General features: G+C 43.6%; 1 protein-coding gene across 2 annotated transcripts; it reads right to left on the minus strand.

Moving 5' to 3' along the window:
- Positions 1-732: 732 nt before the first annotated feature.
- ptpra (protein tyrosine phosphatase receptor type A) lies at positions 733-21,891 on the minus strand. Of its 2 annotated transcripts, XM_018759474.2 has the most exons (25): positions 21,445-21,891; positions 21,122-21,261; positions 20,213-20,680; positions 13,305-13,361; positions 12,884-12,956; positions 11,623-12,012; positions 11,483-11,500; positions 10,847-10,934; positions 10,436-10,509; positions 9,757-9,893; positions 9,266-9,356; positions 8,155-8,231; positions 7,067-7,103; positions 6,871-6,968; positions 6,397-6,516; positions 5,966-6,132; positions 5,730-5,865; positions 4,993-5,142; positions 4,496-4,589; positions 4,225-4,301; positions 3,840-3,974; positions 3,186-3,311; positions 2,206-2,357; positions 1,782-1,917; positions 733-1,480 (listed from the first exon to the last, which is right to left on the minus strand). In XM_018759474.2, exons 4-25 carry the CDS (start codon positions 13,323-13,325, stop codon positions 1,406-1,408), a joined length of 2,472 nt encoding a protein of 823 aa, XP_018614990.2. In that variant the 5' UTR covers positions 13,326-13,361; positions 20,213-20,680; positions 21,122-21,261; positions 21,445-21,891; the 3' UTR covers positions 733-1,405. The 2 variants fall into 2 exon arrangements, with proteins under 2 accessions (XP_018614990.2, XP_018614991.2); XM_018759475.2 differs by having other exon boundaries at positions 10,847-10,931; positions 21,122-21,891.
- Positions 21,892-23,124: the final 1,233 nt, after the last annotated feature.

Raw genomic sequence — 23,124 nt, forward strand, 5'->3', positions numbered from 1 at the left:
GAATTTATACAAAAAAAAATAAAGACGTCAATGTCAAACAAAAGACATTCAAATCTATTAATTTATATATATTTAAAAAAAAAAAAAAAAAAAAAAAAAAAACCTTCCATAGGAATGCCAAACTATTTAAAATTATAAAAAACTGCAGTCTCCTTGCTTGTATTGCTACAGCTTCCCCTACATGGAAACAAAACACTTCACGAAAAGATCACACTGTTCCCTGTCCACTACTCAAACCCATTTCCACCTCAGATCACCCATAACTGTCTGTGACCCCCACGCCAGTCCTTTCCTCTCCATCAGTGCACGTTCTATCTCTCTCAGCACTATACCCTGGTTACCATAGTAAACACAAATGCAGAGAAAGCTACAGCTGCAGTACTGGTCCACCGGTACCCGCAAAGGTCACAGCAGCGCATTTGGTCTGAACTTCCAGTGAGCAAAGCACCACAGCAGCACTAATGAAGTACACACTGTCTTGCACAATGACTATGGTCTGTAGTCTCTAGTCAACTCTGTTTCGTTGCCATCTCCAAATGGTGTGACACACATCGACCCGAAAACAAAGTATCTACATGGAACAGTCTGCCATCTCCTTCCACAAAGCAAGTCTTCAAACCCAACCAGCCATAATACACACTCCTGGGAGCCAACAAGCCAACAGACAACCATTTGCCTATACTAAGTCTGTCACTACAGATGGTGAATGTTATTGTTACTATTATTTGTTGCTTAGCTGACAATTATTCAACCAGTTTACAGGTTTTTAACCTTTTTATGCAGCTGGATAAACGTACTGTAACAATTCAGGGTAAGTACCTTGCTCAAGGGTACAAAAGCAGTTGCAGGGAGTGAATATTGAACTGACAACCTTGAGGTTACAATTCCAGGTCATTATCCACTACACTTAAATGCAGCAACACAATTATGCTGTACATCTAAATGGTCAGTCCAAGTCCTCACCCAGAGCCCTGGGAGGATATTCTGGCCACTTGACAGGGTGGATCAAGAAATCAGTGAATATAAACAAACCCCTTAAAGGAACAAGATGCTTCATTTGGTCTTATTTTGGCACATTTATGCACTCTCCCTCACAGTCAACACACATACACACATTACATATCTCAAATACAACAAAAAAAAAAAAATTGGTGCCTGAATCTGCAGAACTGCAGTCTTACAGAATAAACAGGCATTATAAACAAAAGCAAAAGCAGCTTATGTACAGCAAGAGAGGTGAGGAGGGGCTAGAGGACCCAGTGAAGTGTTCGAAGGCATTGCTGAATTCACACTCCACACCAGCGGCTCCCGCTTCCACCCTGCGTTCTAGACACGAGCTCCTCCTCCTCTTCCGTCGTAACAGGGCAGTCCATCAGCGTGTTCATCCATCAGTGTGTCCTGCTCCTTACTTGAAGTTGGCGTAGTCAGAGAAGGCATCAATGTACTCCTGGACCACTTTGTAGCAGAACTCATACTGCTCCTGCAGGCAATTACAGGGCGAGTGCAACAGTAAGTGTTTAGGTGTGTGAGAGAGAGACACACCAGGGGACAGTCGGCCACCTGATTGTGCAGAATGATTCGGTGTTACACATTCCACACCTCTCTTTTGCTCCATAACAGGCTAATGTTTAAGCACAGCGTAGTCTTGCCGCCTTAGAAACAAGAGATGCATTTTCCTGCTACAGACAAATGTTTGTTTTTTTTTTTTTTTTTAAAAAATGCTGTTCTTGGTCTCCCAGACTCTCCATCACTTAGATCACATACAATCAGCCCAGGCTCACCAGTGTTTGAACCATGTGCGGTCTTTGCAGCCTCAGGCTCTTGACTGTCTGAAAGACATCCAGGATGCCCTCTGCCTTCACCCTCTCTAGGACTGTGCTCAGAGCACAGAAGGTCCCAGTCCGTCCTGCTCCAGCACTGGAGGAAAAAGTAAAGTTGAACATTCAGAAAAGCAGCATGTATTGGTGCCAAGTTAGTGGTACCACAATATGTAACAGCTGCATGACAGCAAAATTAGCATTAAATCAATAAAAGGTCATTGCAACATCAGCTATAATTCACTGCAACAATTTAACAGAATAGTGCAGCACTCATTAAACCAGTGAGGTTCCCAGAGAGAGAGACACTGCTGTAGACAATAATACGCAGGCCTGAATGTGTAACACGACCTTAACGTCACTGCAAGGTGACTGTGACACCTCTTACCTGCAGTGCACTGTGATCGGGTGGTTGCCCGACTGCTGCTGCTGCCTCTGCACGGCAGCGATGATGTTGATCATGCCCTTGCCATCAGCCGGGATTCCTACCTCAGGCCACCCGTGGAAATGGAACTGCCGCACTGCTCGAGATCGGTTCTCCTGGGGTGGGATAACATCAGAATCAGGATGTCAACTAGTTGACTGTTGATGAGCACAGCTGTCGAACTGTTGGATAGCTAGTCTTCAAGAAATCACCAATAAGCTACAGCACTATCAGGCCCGTGTGCACTTTTATACAATAATTAATTTCAAACAACATTTGTTCCACCAGTCGACAAGAGGGTTCCAGTGTTCAAAGAGCCAGTAAGTATTAGAGGAAAGAACAGTGTGTGGCATAAGATCTTCCCGTCTCCATCTCTGTTCACAGTTGTAAACAGAAGTGCCAATTTCCAGCATTAATCTGAAAATTTTATGGACACAGAGCAGTAGCAGACTCAAAAAAGATACAAGCAACCTTTAACAGCATGATTTTACTATTGACACACTTATGATTGACAATTAGTTAACTGACTATATCCCTAACCCAGAACAACTAAATGCCATCCCAAGTACACACACACACACACACACATTTTCAGATCCGCTTGTCCCATACGGGGTCACGGGGAACCGGAGCCTACCCGGCAACACAGGGCGCAAGGCCAGAGGGGGAAGGGGACACACCCAGGACGGGACGCCAGTCCGCCGCAAGGCACCCCAAGCGGGACTCGAACCCCAGACCCACCGGACAGCCCAAGTAGAGTAAGTTCAAACACCATACAGCAGCATCAGCACTGCATTCGTGTCCATTAAACAATTAATCTCCCTCATAAGCATCCTGTGAGCGCAGGACTGTGCTGTAATGTATGCGAAAGGAACGTCCAGCAATCTGGACTAGACATTTTACTGAGTTCAAGTGTTTGTACAGCATTGCGCAGCTCTACACACCCTGTTGTTGGTGACCAGCAGGTCCCTGACGGTGTAGCTTTCGTTCTCTTCCTCCCGCTTCAGCTCGATGGCCATGTCCCCACAAACCAGGGTGCCTTCGCTGGGCCAGTACTGAGTACACTTTTCCTGTAAGGCAAGGGAATCGGGATGTGGCAGAAATCATAATAGTTTTTACTGATTCCATGGAATACTCCAGGCTCCAAAAAAAAGCACAGATTTACCCTCCAACTAGCATTATTTCTACAAAATCTTTTGACTTTTCTTGCTTTCTCTTATCAGACCTCTTTACTCTTTTCTTCCTGCCCCTGCCCTTATCTTATTCTTCTCTATTCCTACCTTGCTTATTCTTCTGTGTTTTTTTTTTCCCCTCCTCTCATCTTCTCCACCTCAGCCCTCCCCTCGCTATTCTTCCTACCTTTTTTCCCCCCCTCTCTACTCCCCTCACTCTGGCCCTCACTCCCTTTTCACACTGATTATGTGTGAACTCGAACGAACATCAGTGCATATGGTGAAGGAAACTGTACTTAAGAGTCACATCTGTAGCTCTCTACCCCCTAATGTAATGCACAAATTGTATTTTCTATGAGATGTACATGGCTTTGGAGAAAAGCATCTGCTAAATGAATAAATGTAATGATTCATCTCTCCTCCTACCTGTCCTCTTTCCTCCAGTTCAGTGAGCATAACAATGGAGCAGCTCCTCCACTCCCAGATCATTCTCCAGAAATCTTCCAGGGTGTGCGGCAGAGGGCCCTGACTGGCTATATATGCATCCTTCTGTCTGTATCCCTGAGGTGGACAAACACACCCAGTTACATTCCAGAAACTTTGACCAACACTTACTACTAAACTGGTTGCCTATCTTGCATGTGGACCGTTCATGACTTTTACGATAGAGTAAAATCTGAGTTTATTTAAACAAAATGTTCACTGTGCTCATGAGATGCTGAAAGCTGTAATGTCTGCTTTACAAAAGAGAGGTTGGGTGTGGTGCTGGGATGCGACTGGCCTGGCAAACAACGTGACAGGTTTTACACACATCAATGAAGGAAGCATTGACGTAGTCTGTGTTCTCGTCTCCTCTCTTCACCGGGATGATTACTCGGTTGAACTCATCTGCATGGAAAGCAGGAATTGGGTAGGGGGGGCACAAGTGTTAAATGTAGTTGTCCCTTTGGACATGGATCCATACTCCTAGCCTTTAAACTGCTACAGCACAACAATCCATTCCTGTAATCGCAGCTATTGCCATCCCTGAATTTTCTTTAGTTTGCTCAACCCCCCTAAAACCCTCCATCTCTCTGACTCACATGGGATGATCTGCAGAACCCGGTTCTTTTTCATGTTGGCTGGAAGATTCCCAGTTCTCATCTTGTCATTCTGGATCTTAACTGAGGTGAGCTTCTGTGAGGTGAAAAAGTTGCTAATGCATCAACTGTAATTGTCCTCTGGCAGAGCCTTACTGCTAAAGGACACAAATATAATGCTTTCAGAAAAGAGGGAGGCACTGGTCAGGGTGAGGAATGTAAAGAGGTTCAAGAAGAATATTCTGAGCTTTGAAGAAAGAAGTGCACTTATGGTGCTTTGTGTTTCAGCTCCCTGAGAAGAGATTAAAAAACATATCTAATACATCAACGTATGGCACTTCAAACAGAGATCACTGGCAAGATGAGGAATACATGAGTATTAACTATACGTTGCACAAATTGGACTTTCCACTGCTGTGATCTGCACTACTCGAGGAGTAGTAAGATGGACAGAGATGTGGTTGGAAAAAAGGGATAAGACGACAGTGGAGTGGACAGACCTTAAACTCTGCCTCCATGCCCCCACAGCTGGACCCTGGGCAAGGAGCATAAAGCTTGGCCAGGTGGGACTCCAGAGATGTCACCTCCAACTCTGTGTCTCCATACAAGTAATGTTCAAGCAAGGCTTGGAAAATGAACACATACTGCATCTATGGAGTGGAAGGGGAGAGTGACACAAAGGAGACAGTAGAGGACGAGCGCAAGAATCAATTCATTTGTGCTCCATAAGTATGAAATTACAAATATCGGGAAAAGGAACAAGATGGTAAAATTAACATAAAGCTGAATTTTGGTTTGAGTAGGAAATTTGAGTGTGCATCCAGATGTTCAAGCTTGCATTTGGTATAATAATGTTGTCATTATTACCATTTCAAATCAAGTGGCTTTGTCATTTCAACCATATACAGTTGGTTGAGAGTATACAGTGAAACAAAACAATGTTCCTCCAGGAGCATAGTGCTACATAAAACACAAAGCTATTTATTTGGTTAACACCTTTCTCCAAAGCATTTAACATCTTTAGGATAAGTACACTAGGTAAGAACACAACTGAGTCTTTTAAAGTGTAAATATAATCCTTGTCAGTGTAACATTTATGCCAGCTACAATATTAAATACAAAAACACATCAGAGAGAGGGAAGATGGGAGAAGTATAATTTCTCCAACTTCATGTGTACAATAGAGGGACTGGTGCCTTTGAGATTTTGCCGAGTCTGGGTGACAATCAATACTCACGTCCGTTTGGACCATCTGACAACGCTGCGCTCGGATACGAGTTACGAATCCAAAAACGTCAACCTTCTTTTCAGCTGCCATCATATCCAGCATGGCATCAATCACAATGAAAGTTCCCGTTCGACCAACTCCCGCACTGAGAAGGCAATCGACACATGCACATGTTGGGTGGGCACCACCACGGAGAGAAACTTCATGTCACCTGCCGATAAGACGTCAAAGGCAACAATGCCCACCTGCAGTGGACCACGATAGGTCCAGCATACTGGGGATTGCAGGCCTTCACCTTCTTTAAGAATTTCAACATGCCAATAGGGGTGAAGGGGACCCCAAAATCTGGCCAGCTGGTGAAGTGGAACTGGGTGACCAGACGCTGGGGCTTCTTTCCTGACACATCACCCACCTACAACAGATAGGATGAAATGTAAGTACAAAGAAAGGTAAAGGTGGGGGGGGAAACACACATTAAGTGCTACAGGTAGGGAACATATCAAAAGAACGTATTGTTGACAGAAATGTTATTTAAGGGACTGGACTTGACTGGACCATTTATAGAAAACTGGACTGTATGGGAGGACTGCTTGAGGCAGTGAAGCAGAAGCAGTTGGAATACAGAGTAAGGTGAGACAGGCCAAAGGTAGTGAGCTAGGTATGGCAGTTACAGCACCTGCTGGATGCAGAACTTGCGAATAGTGTAATCAACCAGCACCATGACATCTTCCACAGAGACTCTGATGCTTCCATATGTCCAGCAACCCTGGTCAGGCCAGTACTGGGCACATTTACACTGAGAGAGAGGAAAAAGCATTGTAGGGAAACCAATATTGCAACTGAAATGTAAAGAAATATCAAATGTCAGTCCTGTTATCAAATATTCTCCAAAATTGTTAACATTCAATTCACACAAGCTTGAGGATATAGATTTATAATTAAAAAAAAAAAAAAAAAAAAAGATTCCAGCTTATTTACTAATTTCTCAAAAGCAACAAAAGTAAGTTAAAACTTAGGACTAAGTGATACACAAGGAAAATGAGTAACATCCTCCAGAGTTACCCAATTTTGCATATTTTCCAAATTAATTTACTAAATTGAGAGGGAGAATTTTTTTTTTTTTTTTTTTTTTTTTATATACACGACTTACTTCTTTTCTCTCCTTCAGGTTGGTCACCATGACAATGGTGGCCGTGTTCTGCTCCCAAATCATCCTCCAGAAGTCATTCACCGTCTCCTCTTTGGGCCCTGCTCCCGAGAGATTTCATTATTACTGGTCAAATGCTGCATCCACACAGAGCAATGAGTCAGAAGTCCTTTGGCTGGTACTTCCTTACTCTGCTTACCCTGAGCTGCGATGAACTTATTCTTCTCCTGGTATCCCTATAACCGTATGGCAAGAAGTGTAGACCACAAAGTGAGCAGAGCCAAGGCAAGAAAGAGTGAAAATATTATTCAGTACTGAAATATCCAGTATATTCAGCATCAAAATATTAAAATCAGGTTTACTTCTCACAGTAAGGCAATGTAAAGTCATGACTGTGCAAAGGAGTTTTAGATGCATGGAGCTCAGATGAAAAAGACAACAGTAAATAGAGCTCAGAATTAAGTACAAGAGCGCAGATGAAATAAGAGTAAAAAGTCCGTATTTTTGACCTGGGCCAAATAAAGCACATTTTTGCCATTGTACAGGGGCTGACAAGACAGACCTCAAAACCCTGAACTAAAAAAGAAAATTAGTCAGTTAATGAAATGCAGAGAACTGTGCTTAATTTAGCTCGTTACTATCTTCAGGTTTCTTCCCTGACAACTGGGAGCAGGAACTTTTGTCTAGTCAAAAAAATCTGGGATATTTTAGACAACACTGCTGTAGTCTTACACACAGACACACTCAACATTTTAAAAAAAAGTCCCAAGTAAATTCCAAAAATTCCTGTGATTTATAATTCAATACATCTAAAAATATAAAACTAAATAATAGAAAGGACAAAAGAGAGGTATTTTTAAAGGAGGAAGAGCAAATTTTCACAAAAGAAAAATTTTATGGTATGGCAGGGTGTAAATTAATCAGAGAGCAGTACGAGACAGGACTTCATGCTGGCTGTGGTACTGGTCTTCATTTACTGTGCAAAGGCAGTCTGTAAAAACAGTCTGTAGCCCCAGACCCAAAGACAACACACAAGCAGAACTCCAGCCTAGTGGAGACGGCAATGTTCCCACTGTCACTTTCAAGAACAGCAATAGACCCCGATGGGCATGCTGCAGATCTGCCATCAGACCTTGACCCCTGTGGGTCCCCTGTTTGAGATGACAGGACCACAAATCACCTGTGGTCCATCTGGATGTCTCCCCACCACCACAGTTGGAAGGCTGGACCGTATCCACGGAATACCGGTCCCCTCCCTCACAAACCACTCAATTCCCAGGGACTCACATTGATGTAGGAGGCATTGATGAAGTCAGAGTCTGGGACCCCCTCCAGCAGAGACAGGTGTACTCGCGAGTGATCATCTGGGAAGAGTGAAAGGTGAAGAGAGGACTGTACATCACTCACAGAGCACCAAATAAAGCCCAAGTCTGCTGACATAATGATTTAATTCATTAATACTTTGCCGAACCTTATCTGTATAGTCTGAACTCAAACACATTTGGGCTTTGTAGAAGCAGTCTGGAAATATCATCACAATCTTTGATAAATTAGGATTCGACTGTTTCTCTTGGCTACTGCTCCGACACAGCTAACAGATGTTTTATGCCAGTGGCACGGCACACAATCTAAATATATCCAAACTAAACATCTGAAAGGAGTAGGACAGCATTTAAAGGGATTTCATAAAATCTTGGTGAAGTTTAAGAACTTGGCATACCTTTCCCACCTTAAGGATTTTAAATAGTAGGTTTGACCACCCATACCAAATGTCTCACAGAAACACACCACAGTATTAAATTATTAGGAGCATCACCAGCAGGTAAGGAGGCAAGACAGCTGTTCCAGCCACAGTGTTACAGCAACAAAGTGGCTCACAGGCATAAAAAAAGGGGAGCATGAGAGGATATGCCACCAATGCTCGAGAGCCTTAATTTGCAACTCCCCCAATATTTGGGTATAACTCCACAGATTACTTCTCATAATATTTTTAAGTCCCAAAATACCTGAAAAGTTGCTACACCACTGAAGTAAATGTCAAAAAATTTCATGACATATTTTTCAAGATCCCACATCTTCAACGTCATCGTGTGCTCTTTATTTTAGTACAGTCTTGTTCCACCAGCATAAAGAGGACAAGAAGAGCTATATTAAAACTGTATTTGGAAATTATGCAACAGCTGCGGGTGGCTTTTAAAACTTTTCAGACTGAAATTTTTTTTGGATACATGCATACAAATTTCAATGTGAAATATGTGCATGCCACCCAGTAACTGTCCAGTATCTTATTGTATACATAAATTACTGCTGCAAACATGTATCGTTCCAAGAACCGAGAAGGAAACAGGAACAAAGAGTTCAGATGGACAGAGAACAAAAAGAATAATTCTTAACTCACAAGGCAGGATATTAACGTATCGGTTCTTCTCCTTGTTCTCCTCCTTGGATGCTGCATCACACGTCGCCTGGATGGGACACACCGGCAAAGCCTAAAACAGAGAGACAGGTGGGGAAACAAGTGTTATGTGAGCACATAGGGACACATGCATCAATCACAGAACAGGGACATCAATGCTTGTCCTAAGAGTTTCCTGCTATTTTTATTTGTTTGATTCAAAACTAAGTGACCTTATCACATGAAAGGCAGTGACTATCATCATTTTAATGGTAGCACACCTGCTATATGTGTAGAATCACTAACATAAAATAATGGATAGAGGCACATCCTGATCCCTTCAGAAATGCTTTTTAAATTCTGAGTCAGTGCTAGTGCTTTGTATTATTTAAGGCTTTTATCACAGCAGTGTTCTAAATCTGGTTCTCTGGACTTGGTGGTGACATAATGCTACCATTATGTGTCCAGTGCAGAACTCCACATCCATGTCTCACATTGAACTCTTCCCGGAAGAGTTTGTTGTCATCAGCCATGCGACGGTTCATCTCTTCTTCCAGCTTATCAACAGGAAGGGGTGGGTACTTCCTGTTGGTGCTGGGGGAACGGGCCAGTAGCGGCATGGTCTGCATCTCTGGGAGGGAGGATGTCCAAGGGAAACGGAAAAATAAGAAAGAAGGGGAATATGGTTAAAGAGGTGCTGCCCTGAAACATGTTTAGAATTTCTAGCATCATGCATGAAGAACTTTATCACAGACTCCAGACATTTGAACTAGAAAATGTTTAAATGCTGAGTGACCACTAGAGGGAAATAAAACACAGGAGCATGGATATGAAAAACTCAAAAATATTACTATCTTCCCCAAGCTCATTGAAATCATATTTCATGAAGCTGAACTAAATAAGGGCAGCTTGATGGTGCAGCTCTACACTGCCTCATACCTTGTGCTTCCAGATCAGGACCACCATGATAAATAGTATACATCATACTGCATATGGCTGAACTAAAAGTACCTTGAAAATTGCTCAGAGGTTTACTTTTTTTTTTTTTATATTCTTTTTTTCCACAAAACGTTGAAAGTGGCAAATGAACGTTTTCAGATATCAACAGAAAACAAAGCCAAAACAAACCACAGAGGCCAGAAGGTGGAAGGAGATATGCACAGTCAGTGGTACCTGTGTCATCTGCTCTACCGTTGGACAGCCTGAATGAGTTGGAATGGTTTCCTGCTTGCTTGTACTTCTTAAACCTGAGAGAGAGAGAGAGAGAGAGAGAGAGAGAGAGAGAGAGAGAGAGAGAGAGAGAGAGAGAGAGACTGAGTTGTAAACAGAATGTGCCTGATGAGCTCAATGAAGAGCACAACAACCACACAGTCATTCTATGACTGAGTGGTGTGACACTGAACTAGGTGTGTACTTCAGCGATACACCTAAATTGCAATATTGATAGTGTGAATGCATGTTTGAAGTGGGCATGCATGCAACACAATCTAATCCACTACCAATACCACAGAAGCTTTACCACCACCATGCCTACTGCGGATGTATATCAGCAAGAGAGCACCAGGGGCTCCAGTCTCAGTTCACCTCAGCATGTAGAGCACAATGATGATGAAGACGATAACCAGCAAGGAGGACAAGGCCACCATTGCGGCTATGATCGCTGTGTCATCTGCTGGAAAGAAGTCAACAGTAAAGAATAGCAGCATTGGTAAATTCCAGTGTACAGATAGAAAATAAACTATAGACACACCCACCACAGCACAACATATAGTAAGCCATCAGACCACATATTATTCACACATTTGCATAAGTATGAATTTCTAGGTATCATACAGAAAAAGAGAAACAACCATAAACCCCCACACAAAGATCAGTGAATCCAAGAGATCACATAAACAATGTATAAACAGTTAACCTCAAAGACTGGGTGCAGCAATACTGACGTTCACATGGAATGAGAGTGTTTATGTCAGTGCATAAGAATGAATGAATGTGTGAAAGCAAACTTGAGCAACTGGTATATGTGAAACAGACAGGCAGGTGGAACCAGAGAGTTCATACTAAAGGGAGCAGCCAGACATCCAAGACACGTAACTTTGACACGGACTACAAATGACTCACTGGCCGTGACTCACTGACACATGCACATAGTGGTGAAGTTCTGAACATCTCCCAACAGAGGAAAGACAAAATAAAGGAAATCTTTTCAGCCAGTCTTACCTGCCCCCTCACCATCACCTAAAGAACAAACAAAACCACTGTTTGAGATTTGTTCAGCAAAAAATAAAATTTAAAAACACAGCAACACAAAAGCAAGGTTGATTGAAAAGACACAAATCAAAGCTGGGTGAAGAGTATACCTGAAGGGTTGCTGCTGTGTTCCGTGGTATATCCAGAGGTGAACACCGTGGTAGGCTCAAGAGCACTCTCAGTTACATTGGAGGCAGTAGAGGAGGGGGTTAAGGAAGGGGTGCCCGAAGTCACATTCTCCGTCCCTGTTATGGCATCATCAGCTTTGGCGGGGGTCTGGGGCGTTGATGCCAGGACAACAGGAAAGGTGGATGGTGCAGGGGCTGGCACCGGGATTGAAACTGTCACAGTGGCAAGGGTCTCATTTGGAACACTTGCCCGGCCTTGGACATTAAACCCCGTAGGAGTAATAATGGGTTCTGCTGCGGTGACGGTAGCAGCTCTTGTCAAAGTGTTGCCAGGGAGAGGTCCAGAAGTTTTGTTGGTCATGTCAGGAGCATCTTCAAGATAAAAGCGGTTATATATTAATACGTTGGTAAACCTCCTTAGTGTCAAGTATGACCTTAGAATGTTATAATGGCTCTGGCAAATTGCAGGTTAAAATATTTGATACATTTTTCTTATTTAGTAGACAAAAGTAACCTGGACAAAACTGAGTGCAAGGCAGAAAGCAGCAATGGATGGAACTGCATGGTATCTAAAACAGATTCACACCATGGACAACATTGCATGACTAACCAGATTAACCCGTAAAAATTAACTGTCCATGAACTTTAAACAGAAGGCATCCAAGCCCAAAATGAAAACCTCGAAACAAATGGTGTGGGGCCACAAAAATGCTCACTGCTGAACTGAGTAACCCACTACAACAACAAAGCTAAAATTATTAAAATGACAGAAGTGGGACAACACGTGTGTCAAATATATGGTACAGTCAATTAGTTCTCAGACCACCATGTGATGCTGCGGCATCATGTACACCGATGGCTTGGAACAACAGCTCCACACTGCAGCCACTCTTAGAATTCACTGACTACCCTATATACATAAAAACTATGATATTCATTCTCTCACCTTAGCAGCAGTTACTATAACTACTTTTTCAAGGGCATTTGGGTAGCAGGCAACGTGGCTACGGCAGCAGGTTTTTCAACAGATGGGTGCTGGTTCTCACCTCAGTTAAATGATTTTGTGCAATATGCACCTAATCATTTGAGGTGATGCAAATTTAAACCCAGTATGAAGTGTTGAAGTATAAAGCAAAGGCCTTCAAATATTTTGCACATTTATATACTTCACTGAAAATGAGATTTCAAAGCTTGTTCTCTTGTTCACTCGTCATAGATATAAGGGGTGATGGGAATGTCTCACCTGAGATGGGGGCAGGTCCCTGGGCTGCACTGAGGGCCACCAGGGCAATACCTAGCAGCAGCAGCATACTGCCCTGGGGAAAAGATCAGTAGGAACACCACTGTCATTCCACACAAACACACACACTTACCTGTCTGTGTGTTAATCCAGCATTAGGTGGACTCTACCAATCCAGAACATCTTATTATATCACCTTTGCCCAGGTGAGTCAGGAGTGATGGAAAATGACAGAATGCTAGCAATCTTCACTTTGAGCATCACATTGAACTTATATGGAGACAGCGGAAATACAAACAGATGCAATGCCTCATTCTCCAGACACACAATAATTAAACCAAAAATGGTAAAAATGTCCCAGAGAGAATGGCGAGAGCCAGTCAGTTAGGTAAGGGAGGCTGAGTGTCCAGCATATTGTACATACCTCGAGAAGCCACACTGACATCAGTCACTCATCCGTGCCTCAGTCACCTATTCTACCCTACAGAAAAACAGGCAAAAAGACAGTACCACACAGTCAGGAGCTGTTCTTCATTACTCTTATCCATTACTAAGTTCCGCTGCATGATATTATTCATTTAACGGATGTCTTTGTCCCAAGTGACTTACTGTTTGATATGTTATTTTTTTCCCCATAAATTCATTCACTTAGCTGAGGTCATCATCTAAAGGATCTTACAATAACTTACCAAATTTATCCATCCAGTTCCAAAACAGCTTGTCCTGAACTGGGTCATGGTGAACCGGAGCCTATCCCAGCGTACCAATTTATAAAGTCATTTTATTGGAGCAATTCAGGGACCCTATTCTGAGTCTTTTGAGTTCAAGGCAATGGCTTTAAAACACAGTACCTGCTGAGTATTTGTGCAGGTGTGTGCACTACGCTACTTACAATTATTTACCCATTGATGCAGCAGGGTAATTTTCTGGAGCAAGTCAGTGTAAATACTTGGTTCTTAGGACTTTCTGACTAGGTGATAGCCATCACTATGCTACTGCATTTCAAATATAAAATAGTGCACACCACATCGAAGTGTCCACAGTGCAGGTAAATAACCTGCATTAAGCACAGGTCTCAGCACAGTGGATGTGTGAGAAAGAAAAATATCAGTATGCAAAAAAACTCTGAAAAGGTACTGTACGTATAGCTAGGTGTCCCTTATGACAACCAGATTTCACTGCATTCACCACTATACGGGGAGACATTCTAACACAAACCCCTCCTGCATTGAGCTTCGGATAGAGAGCGCAGTCCACCCACTGCTGGAAGCCTCTGAAGTTTAGACACAGTTGCCTGATTTCCCTCCGTCTCCCTGTCAGATGTAGGACCGTTCTTTTTAAGGGCCCAGAACTTGGCGACACATCTCAACCTCAATTCAAAACGGTTCCATGCTGAAGGACTGATGCTCTAGAATTTCAACTGGCATATCCACATTAATGAGTGTAACCACTATAATTCACACTAATTGCGATGGAAGTGTAAATTGGATCTGAAGGTATACATTTATACCAAGGGCAGAGGGTAAGATGAGATGGGGGCCTTAGGGTGATAATAAATCTAAAAAGTAATCCTGCAAGACCTCTAAATGCTGACTCAATCCACACTGACGTGTCATAATCTCATAATCCTCTGATCCGGAACTTGACGAAAAATAAATCCTGTCATCCGGGTCGCACTTCAGACTATCTGCATGTTCCTTTGTGCAGGCAGCGTACAGGCAGCACAGAGGCAGACTGGAGGGTGTTAAAACATTTAACAGCAAACATGCGCAAACATGCCCCGCATTCAGAAAGCCTGCCTCATCTCATAGTTCTTAAACTCCGCCTGACTTGTAAGTTCAGCTCCACTGTCGATGAGAGAATGCTGAAGATGGCTTTTTCATTTTCCCCATCCTTAGGAGACGTATCTGGGCGGTAAAGTCTCCGAGTGAAAGTGATGTCAGTGTCAATCCAGGAGAGATTCTCAACGTACTTTTCACAACGTGGCGTCTCGGTCACAGTCGTAATCTTACGCTAAAAGCTCTGAGCTAAAGGGCTGTTTCTTTACAGATCATCTCTGTGCTTCAGTGGCGCAGCATCTGAGTCGTCTCTCAGAGAGCCAATCTTCTGCACATCCTTACAGTATTTTAACCATATGGTCTCTCCGTCATCTGTGGTCTGTCAAAGTACTGAAATCCCTACACCTCCACACAGGTGATCACACACTGAATTCTCTACATATTCGTAGTATACTTCAGGCATGTAATCTCTCACGGTGGGAACCCTTCCCATATCCTCCAAGTGCTTAAACGATGTGGTCTCTCCATGCCAGCCCTCCACACGCACTCTTTATTTCATACAGGTCCCCCACCCTTGTGGGTTCTTTGACAGTGCTAATCCTCCACACACCTTGAGTGTGCTTCATGTGGTCTCAGTCTTCCTAGACTTGCTCAGAATTTTGGATCTCCCTTCAAAAAGCAATCCAAATGTTCTTCCTATTTTAACCTGAAAGCAAAAAAGTCTATTTATATAAAAGTGTTAATGAAGTGTGAGAAAGAAGCTTTACCAAAACACATGCTTATGCATTGTGGGCCCTTCTGGTGAAATCCAAGGATTTGTGAGGAAGATGGTTTATTACGGTCACCTCTAGAGGACTACGCAGCCTCCCTGCCCTGAAGACAACACATGGCACCTGGGTCAGAGCGCAGGCAATGGGTGAATACATAGGATGTACTACGGAGCCTGTGAGAATGGAAACCTTACACAGAAATACACCAAACACAAACATGCGGCACAAATGCGACAGAAGGGTAAGAGGCTATAAAAGTGGAATACCATGCTTTATGGACATTTTACTGGGTCAGTACTCTAGCCTCTGTATGCTGTCACAGTAATCACACAGGTTCTCTATGAGTTAAGCCCAGGGTGTGAATCAGTTTGCAAAAGTACTGGTTATGGTGCAATTGGGTCACTCAGCACAGTACCACAGCTTTTGAATTAGTAATGAGCAAATAAGTTAAGAATTTCTTAATGCCACTGTAGATATGAGAATGCACTGAATCACATCTGTATTTAAAAGAAAATTCTAAACTGCTCCACAAAAATATCAGTTTTTGTGTTTTCACTGGAAACGACATAACTCAAGCAAGAGTTAAATAGCTGTGTTTCATGTTGAACACTGGTTCTCTAATTACACATCATTAATGAAACCTAACAAGACTTTTCTGGTTGTTTCCCTGTATCTCATGGTCTCCTTTTTCTCAACAAAAGATATAATTTAATATTTTTTCACATGTTCATATCTATTTAACATGACAAATGCAAAATTGATCTGAATTTGATATGATTGTTCAGTGGGTTGCGACATGGGATGCGGTGACTAAGTGATACAAAGTGGGTTATTCTTCAGTTGGGGGTCAAGGTGGTTGGGTGAAAAAAGACTGGCTAAATGGTTGACCAGCAAGAAGAAACCCAGGGCAAAAGCTAAAAATCAAAGAGCTACATCACATAACTGATGCCCATGCAGCATCCCAGGTGTGTCACAATGTCCTAACTTCAGTCACACTGGATGAGGAGTAGCAGACTCACAACGAAAGGAAGTTGCATGATGTCTTTGCATCATCCACACATTTCTGGGAAACGTCTTCATGTTTGGAAATCTAGCACTGCTTGCAAAACTGAAAATATATTTAAAAAAAAAAAAGCATCTTTTTATACAGAGGATTGGGTACACTTATATAGGTAATAACATTGTCCTAATGGACCTTTCTCTAAAAAGAAAAAAGCCACTGGAAGGATAGTGTCCTTCCTTTATGTGGCTGTAGTTCCCCCACCATGTCTCAGACACATTCAATTCTTCATTTTCTTATGGGAAAAGAAGGGAGGAAATATTATCTCTCTCTCTCAGGCCTTTTTGTTTCCAAAGTTTTTTTTTTTTTTTTTTGGAGGCTGCCTCTTCCAGCTGCTAAGTGCTGTGTCCTTATTCTGCTCCCTGGGAGATGTGTTCTTTAATTTCACCTTTGATTCTCACCAGGTATTCTGTGCAGTACAGTCACTCTTCAGAGCCCCCAAATGTGTTTGATCAAGATTCTGCTTGCCAATTAGATGTCCAGACAGCTTATGAGTTTGTTATTTAGGTCAGTTATTTTTAATGCAAAAAGTCTATATTTTCTTCACTACCAATTTAATGTCAAGTCTCCGCTAGGTAAATTCAGTTGATTTTTTAGAGCTTGGCATTGCCTGCTTTTACCTCTTTATTGTATCTCCATTCCAAGATCTGTCCATGTCCATATCCTGCAAGTATACATACTAGTGTCTTAGGAATACATACTACTGCTACTAATAAAGGCAGCAAACCTTGTAGACCTGACTGATTCAGACCTTTTACATTAATCCAGGCATGTTCATGAAAAGAAAAAAAAAAAAAAAAAAAAAAAAGATACTTGCTTATTCCCCTCATAAAAACAAATTATAATGCAGGACTGTAGTAAGAGACGGGGGAAACCTGTACTAGTATTTTGGTGTCAGACAGCAAGACCGCAACCAGGATCGTTGTGTCCAAAACCATGACCACTGTCTGGGACATACAGCCGCACAAAGACCACAAGACCAAGCCCAGTGCAAACTGAAGACTGAAGCATAGGCCAAGACTAAATCCATCACAATCACAAAAACCACCAGTACCAACAGCTGCTTGACTAAGATCAACGCAGACACCATTAAATCTAAAGCAAGACCAAGACTACTGCACTGAGGATTAAAGTTTAGTCCAAGGCCAAGAATAACAGAAACACTGTACTGCATTTGTGCATCTAACATGATGAGCCCGTAAATGAACGAACCTAGAACACCAAATCCACGGCCCTACTGTATAATTCATGGAAAGCCTTTCTCCTCTGCTTCCTGTCCATTATCTGTGACTAAACGCTGACAACACAAAGGCCCCTCTGTAGCGATGCATCCAATTAATTACACCAATTTAGAGAAAGATTCAGAAAGATTTGCTAAATTAGCACAAACAACACAAGGAACACTGTACTTCTCCAAGACGGCCACCATTCCGCACACGATCCAGTCAAGGTTTTTAATTTCACACCTCCACCCCAAAAACACAACCCTTCTCTTGGCAGCTCGTCTAAAATGACCGTACATGAAAACGTACAGCGAAACAAAACACAGACTGTACACAAACAGGAACAAATTTTGTGTATGAAAACTTGTATGAGCAGATAATGATCAAGCAACAAAGATCATTTTAAAAATATATCCTTGTACTTATCAGATGCTCCCATCCATTGCCAAGGTGCTTCCCCCATCTTGTTAGAAGACCACCTGGATTAATGTTAAAGGTCTGAATGCTGTAGTGGGACTCACAGCTAGGGAACAGGACATTGCGCAACACCTCCAACACATCTCCACTATGAATATGTTTAGGAAAATATGCACCAGTACAGACAGTTTAGAGACCTAAGGAACATTTACCCTGATGTTGTGCTTTACCATTCTCAGGAAACACGCAGAGTGTGTGTCCGCCCTGTGTGGATTTCAAGTTCCACAGGTACCTGCTCCTCTTCCTCTCTCTTTCTCTTTCAAAGCACCCACCCTTTATCAACACCGTTTCTCTGGGTTTCCTCCCTGTTCTGTATGTGTCAGTACAGTGTCCTCTTCACCACGCCTGTCAATACTCGCACGGTAAAACAGTGGCCTGTGGCTTCTTCCCCTTCTCTGAGTCACAAGATGAACTGCAACACTGCAGCCATGGAGCACAGAGACACCTCCCCATGTTCCACATTGGATGACTGAAGAACTGGGACCTTTAGGACCTTCCCCACACCCAGGACAGCCATGTGCCTTTCCAAGCAACACAACTCTGCTGTGTGTGTGTATCGATTTCTGGGTAATAATCATCCAGAGCCCTTCACTGTTTGTAACCGAGACTTTGTCACTCCTCTGTGGGATGTAAAGACGCACGACAGCGTACGCTCCCCCTTAATTGAGCTGCCTTTCGGCCCAGAGGGATCCATGTGGTATTTTGTTCCCTCCCAGATACTGTGGATTTACATAGAGGAGAGCAGCATGTAAGTGTGGCACATATAAGTGACAGGCTCTGCCGTGCGCACGCCACCAACTCACGGGTGGCATCATCATACGACTACGCCGGACAGCCACATGCGTACATTCCCAAAGCATTGCGGTCAACAGGTCACAAAGGATTCAACCCACAGCACAGCCTGGGGTTAAAACACAATTCTCTCTCTCTCCCTCCCTCTCTCGCTCGCTCACACACAGGCCTACATCAGCCCCCAGCTTTCCCATGAGCACGCGGACTAACGACCGCATTTCCACAGACATTGTTCATTTCTGCACGGGATCTTTACGCAGATGTCCTCGGCACCGGGGACGGTTTGCAAAAAGCAAACGCGCACGCTTTTAAGTTTTAACAGCGTCGCGCAAACGCAGCTTATTGGTGTGCATCTGCATTAAGTGTCCTGTTTCAGGGAGCCCTCGGAAGGACTGGAAACGACAGAAGAAAAAGTAACCAAACGCATCCGCTCGCACACGCTCTGAGTCTCTCACACGGAGATGGTCCGCTTCCACACACTCTGCAGTCAGACTTCACTTCCAAATCCAGAGGCATTTCATTCCCCAGTCTCACAAACCCTAGTGAGAGGTGTACGAGGACAACAATGTTTCCTCCTAAGAAAAGAAAGAACGTGTCAAGAGAGAACTTGGCCGCTCGGATGCAACTCCCAGGAGTCTGAGGAGAAATCTCACACACACTTCCTGGGTGACGGGGGCATGTTGCTGTGCTGGCTGTACACACACGTTGAGCAGCAGTGTGCGAAGAAGTGTTGAGCAGAGGACTGCGTGTCGTGTGTGAGTGGGACACGACACGAGCCGAGCCCATTCCCGGGCTGTCACACAGCTCCACTCCGCTCGCACCTCCGGTCCTCCCTCGTCGTCCCGGGCGGGACGGAGCCTCGCCTCGGCTCGGCATTCATTGTTCCCACTGCCGCTTGCACCATTCCTTCCCACTTTACTCGGGAAAACACTCTTTTTCTTGCACCTAGTTCTGCCGTCTTTTAGCGCACCCCCTCCCCACACACACAGCGCTCGCGCCTTTCGGACACTCCTGTGAGACTCCTCTGCTCTTCACTCCTCCTGTTCATTAAAACTCTGACCTCCCCCCTCACACACACACGTCCAGCTATTGATTGTGAATCGATACAATGATAGCGCGGCCAAAAATGTGGCGGTGGGGGGAACGTGGTAAAAAGAAGAAAAAAAAGGAGAAGGAAAAAAAAAAAAAAAACATGCCGTCGACCGTACTACCGTGGTCCGTGCGGAACTCACCGCGGGTTCGGCTGGGTGAGGCGCGCGCGCTGGAATTCCTTTCCGATGCGGTCGTGGGGCTATTATCTCCTCTCAGTGGCGGCCCCGGTCCATGGCTCCACTCTCTTCTTGGGTGGGGGTACTCGGTGGCTGGGGAGATCCGGGGAACGGGAAGAGAGAGCGAGGGGCGCAACCACGCGCACTTTTTCACCCAGCTGGACGCCCGATAGGCCAGCACGCGCTCCGCGCCGCAGGCTGCGCCCGGCCCGCCCAGGCTCTCGATGTGTCCGCGGTGTTATGGAGGCTCAGCGTGCACGAGAGGAGCGCGCTGTGTCGGCCGTGTCCGCGCGCCGCTATGGCTGCTCCTCCTCCGCCATGTTGGCTCTCCTCGCCTGGGAATGGGAAGCTGCGAATCCCGGCGTCGGGCCCCTCCTCCGCAGCGCCGCCACCACGACCCCTGGCGGCCTGCGACTGCAACTGGAGCTGGAACTCGGGAGTGGAGAGCGAGGAGGAGGAGGGCGGCCGTGAGTGTGCGGAAAAACGGGGTCCTGCGCTCCACAGTCTCCATTTCTACTTTCAAGTGGCTGAGAGTTACGGTTGTCGGACAGTATCACAGTTTAGATCTAGGTCGTGCCCCCCAGTCGGGTCCATTACAAATAATTAATAAAAATACGCGCAGCATCACCCTATCGATGATGAGTCGAAAAAAAAATTAACCTGAGCCATCATGATGATCATGACGTGTGAGTCACCGTTTTCCTAATGAATCCCAGTTGTGGTGTTTTTTTTTTTTTTAAAGTTTTATTTCAGTTTGTTCTCGGCACGACGCGTCCGAAGCATATTTTTTTCTAAACAGAGTTTGCACAAGCTACAGTTTCGGTACTTATTCATTTATTTAGCCGACCCCTTTCTCCAGAGCGACCTACTCACTGAGTGAAGTCGGTACCGCTGGTCTGTACGAGCTCCGCTACCAGTTCTGCTGAGGTTCAGCGACGTCTGAGTCCACTTAACGTGTCCTGTCTGTTGCTTTTTGGGGCCTCAGTTCATTCTCACCGCGCTATTCGTGGAAACTATAACGAAACGCAAAATGCGTAACTAACAACTAGCTTGCTTACACTTCTGTATCATACAGTGTATGTCTTACGACTAGATAAAAAAGCTGATATATTTACTGTATATTTAATGTCGACTGTTCATAGCGGCGCTGAATTATCTTTTATTTTTAAAAATTAAAATCACGGAATACCCCTTACCGGTTAAAAGCAGCAAATATGGACCAAACTTCCATGGCACAAAATATGGATTCAGCTTAACATCTGTGACCCCAGACAATACAACTGCAACAGTTTAAACAATTAAAGAGTGTTAAAACTGAAAGAAAAGTGTGGGCAGTACTCTTGTTTTTCCAGTAAAGCAACCTAATATATTGTATGTTACTCTTTTTAAATTAGTTCTCTGCACAGGTGTAAGTTAAACCTCAGCTAAAACGCAACTTCAGTGCCCTCTAGTGGAGGAGAAAAGATTTGACGCACGAGGTTAGTAAATCTCTTTGGACACGGGTTAAAGTTCGACCTGTTTCGAAGCCGCCATCGTGACGTAATATCGAAAATAATGCTACATTTTGTGTGAAAAATTACTTTTTACTGCAACCAGCTGCCGTGTGTCCAAGTTCGGTAAGACGTTCCGGCGCTTACTCACCTTAAGGCTTTCCCTGATATCACACGTGGTGGGGTATAGTATAGATATAACTTATTTATTGGACTTCAGAACCAAAATAATGTTACTGGGTTTTGGAAAGTTAAGGCTCTTAAGCTACCGGCCCCATTAGGTGACGTAGTGTCAGTGCTTTCGACCCGCGTTCGCTTGAAACCACGCCCACGTCGAATAAAGCGCTTTCCCGCGTGCGCGTTCAGTGCCCTTTATTGTTCCGCTCTTAAAACGAACCGAACCGAACGCTTTCTTCTTAGCCACACACCGTTCCCAAGTTAACAGGCAGATGCACTTTCCCAGTGCGAGCCTCTCGAAAGCAAAAAAGAAAAAGCTGATCTCGAGCAGAGACAATTTCAGTACTCCACGTCCTGATATCCACGACCACGTGGTTTCGAATTGCCTTTTACGCCACATCATCATGTCCATGTATAATATTCCACTTGTTTATAACCAGTTTTTTTCCACGTGTATTCCACATGATGTTGTGCCCACTGAATAGACTGCTGAGTATTTTTTCGACTATAATGGAAATGCCACCTGCTTCATTTGCAACCAAAGAATAGCAGTTGTGACAGAATGAAACGTTAGGCGTCATTATATAACAAAGAATATTCTCAGAAATGCAAAAATACCAAGGCGAGCAGAGATGTGCCATGTGTGGATGCTAATTGTACATGGATATACAGTGTATTACTAAACGATACTATGTAATGTGCAAATGTTACTACTGTATTATATGAAAGAAGAGGGTTTAAAATTAAGTTCTCTTTCTCTGGTGCAATGCATTACTGGTGACTAGAAGTGCTGTTTATAAGTAAGGATTTAAAACCACCCTTTTCAACTATAAACACTTTTTTTCAGTGTTTTGGACTTGGAAACAGTACATAAACCAGCCTTATGATGATGGCAAGTAATTTTAGAAGATTTAAAGTTTTTTTTGTTGTTTTAAAAATGGTCTTACCATTACCAAAAAATCTGTTTTTTCTTCTTTCCTCAGGTAGCCTCTGCAAATACAAAAGACTTTGTGTGTATCGGGTTTTAGATTTCATTGGCAATTTCGCACAATTTCAATATGTAATGTAGTTTCTTTCTGCTGCTCACCATGGGACCTATTTGTAAAAGAGAATCCTTATTTTTTTGTTTCTAAATTTATGCGTAGGCTGGTACGTTAATGACAAGAGTGTTGGATTCTGATCATATTACATTTTTTTGCAGTTATTCAG

The sequence above is a fragment of the Scleropages formosus genome, chromosome 17 (assembly GCF_900964775.1).
Source record: "Scleropages formosus chromosome 17, fSclFor1.1, whole genome shotgun sequence".
Classification (NCBI taxonomy): Eukaryota; Metazoa; Chordata; class Actinopteri; order Osteoglossiformes; family Osteoglossidae; genus Scleropages; species Scleropages formosus.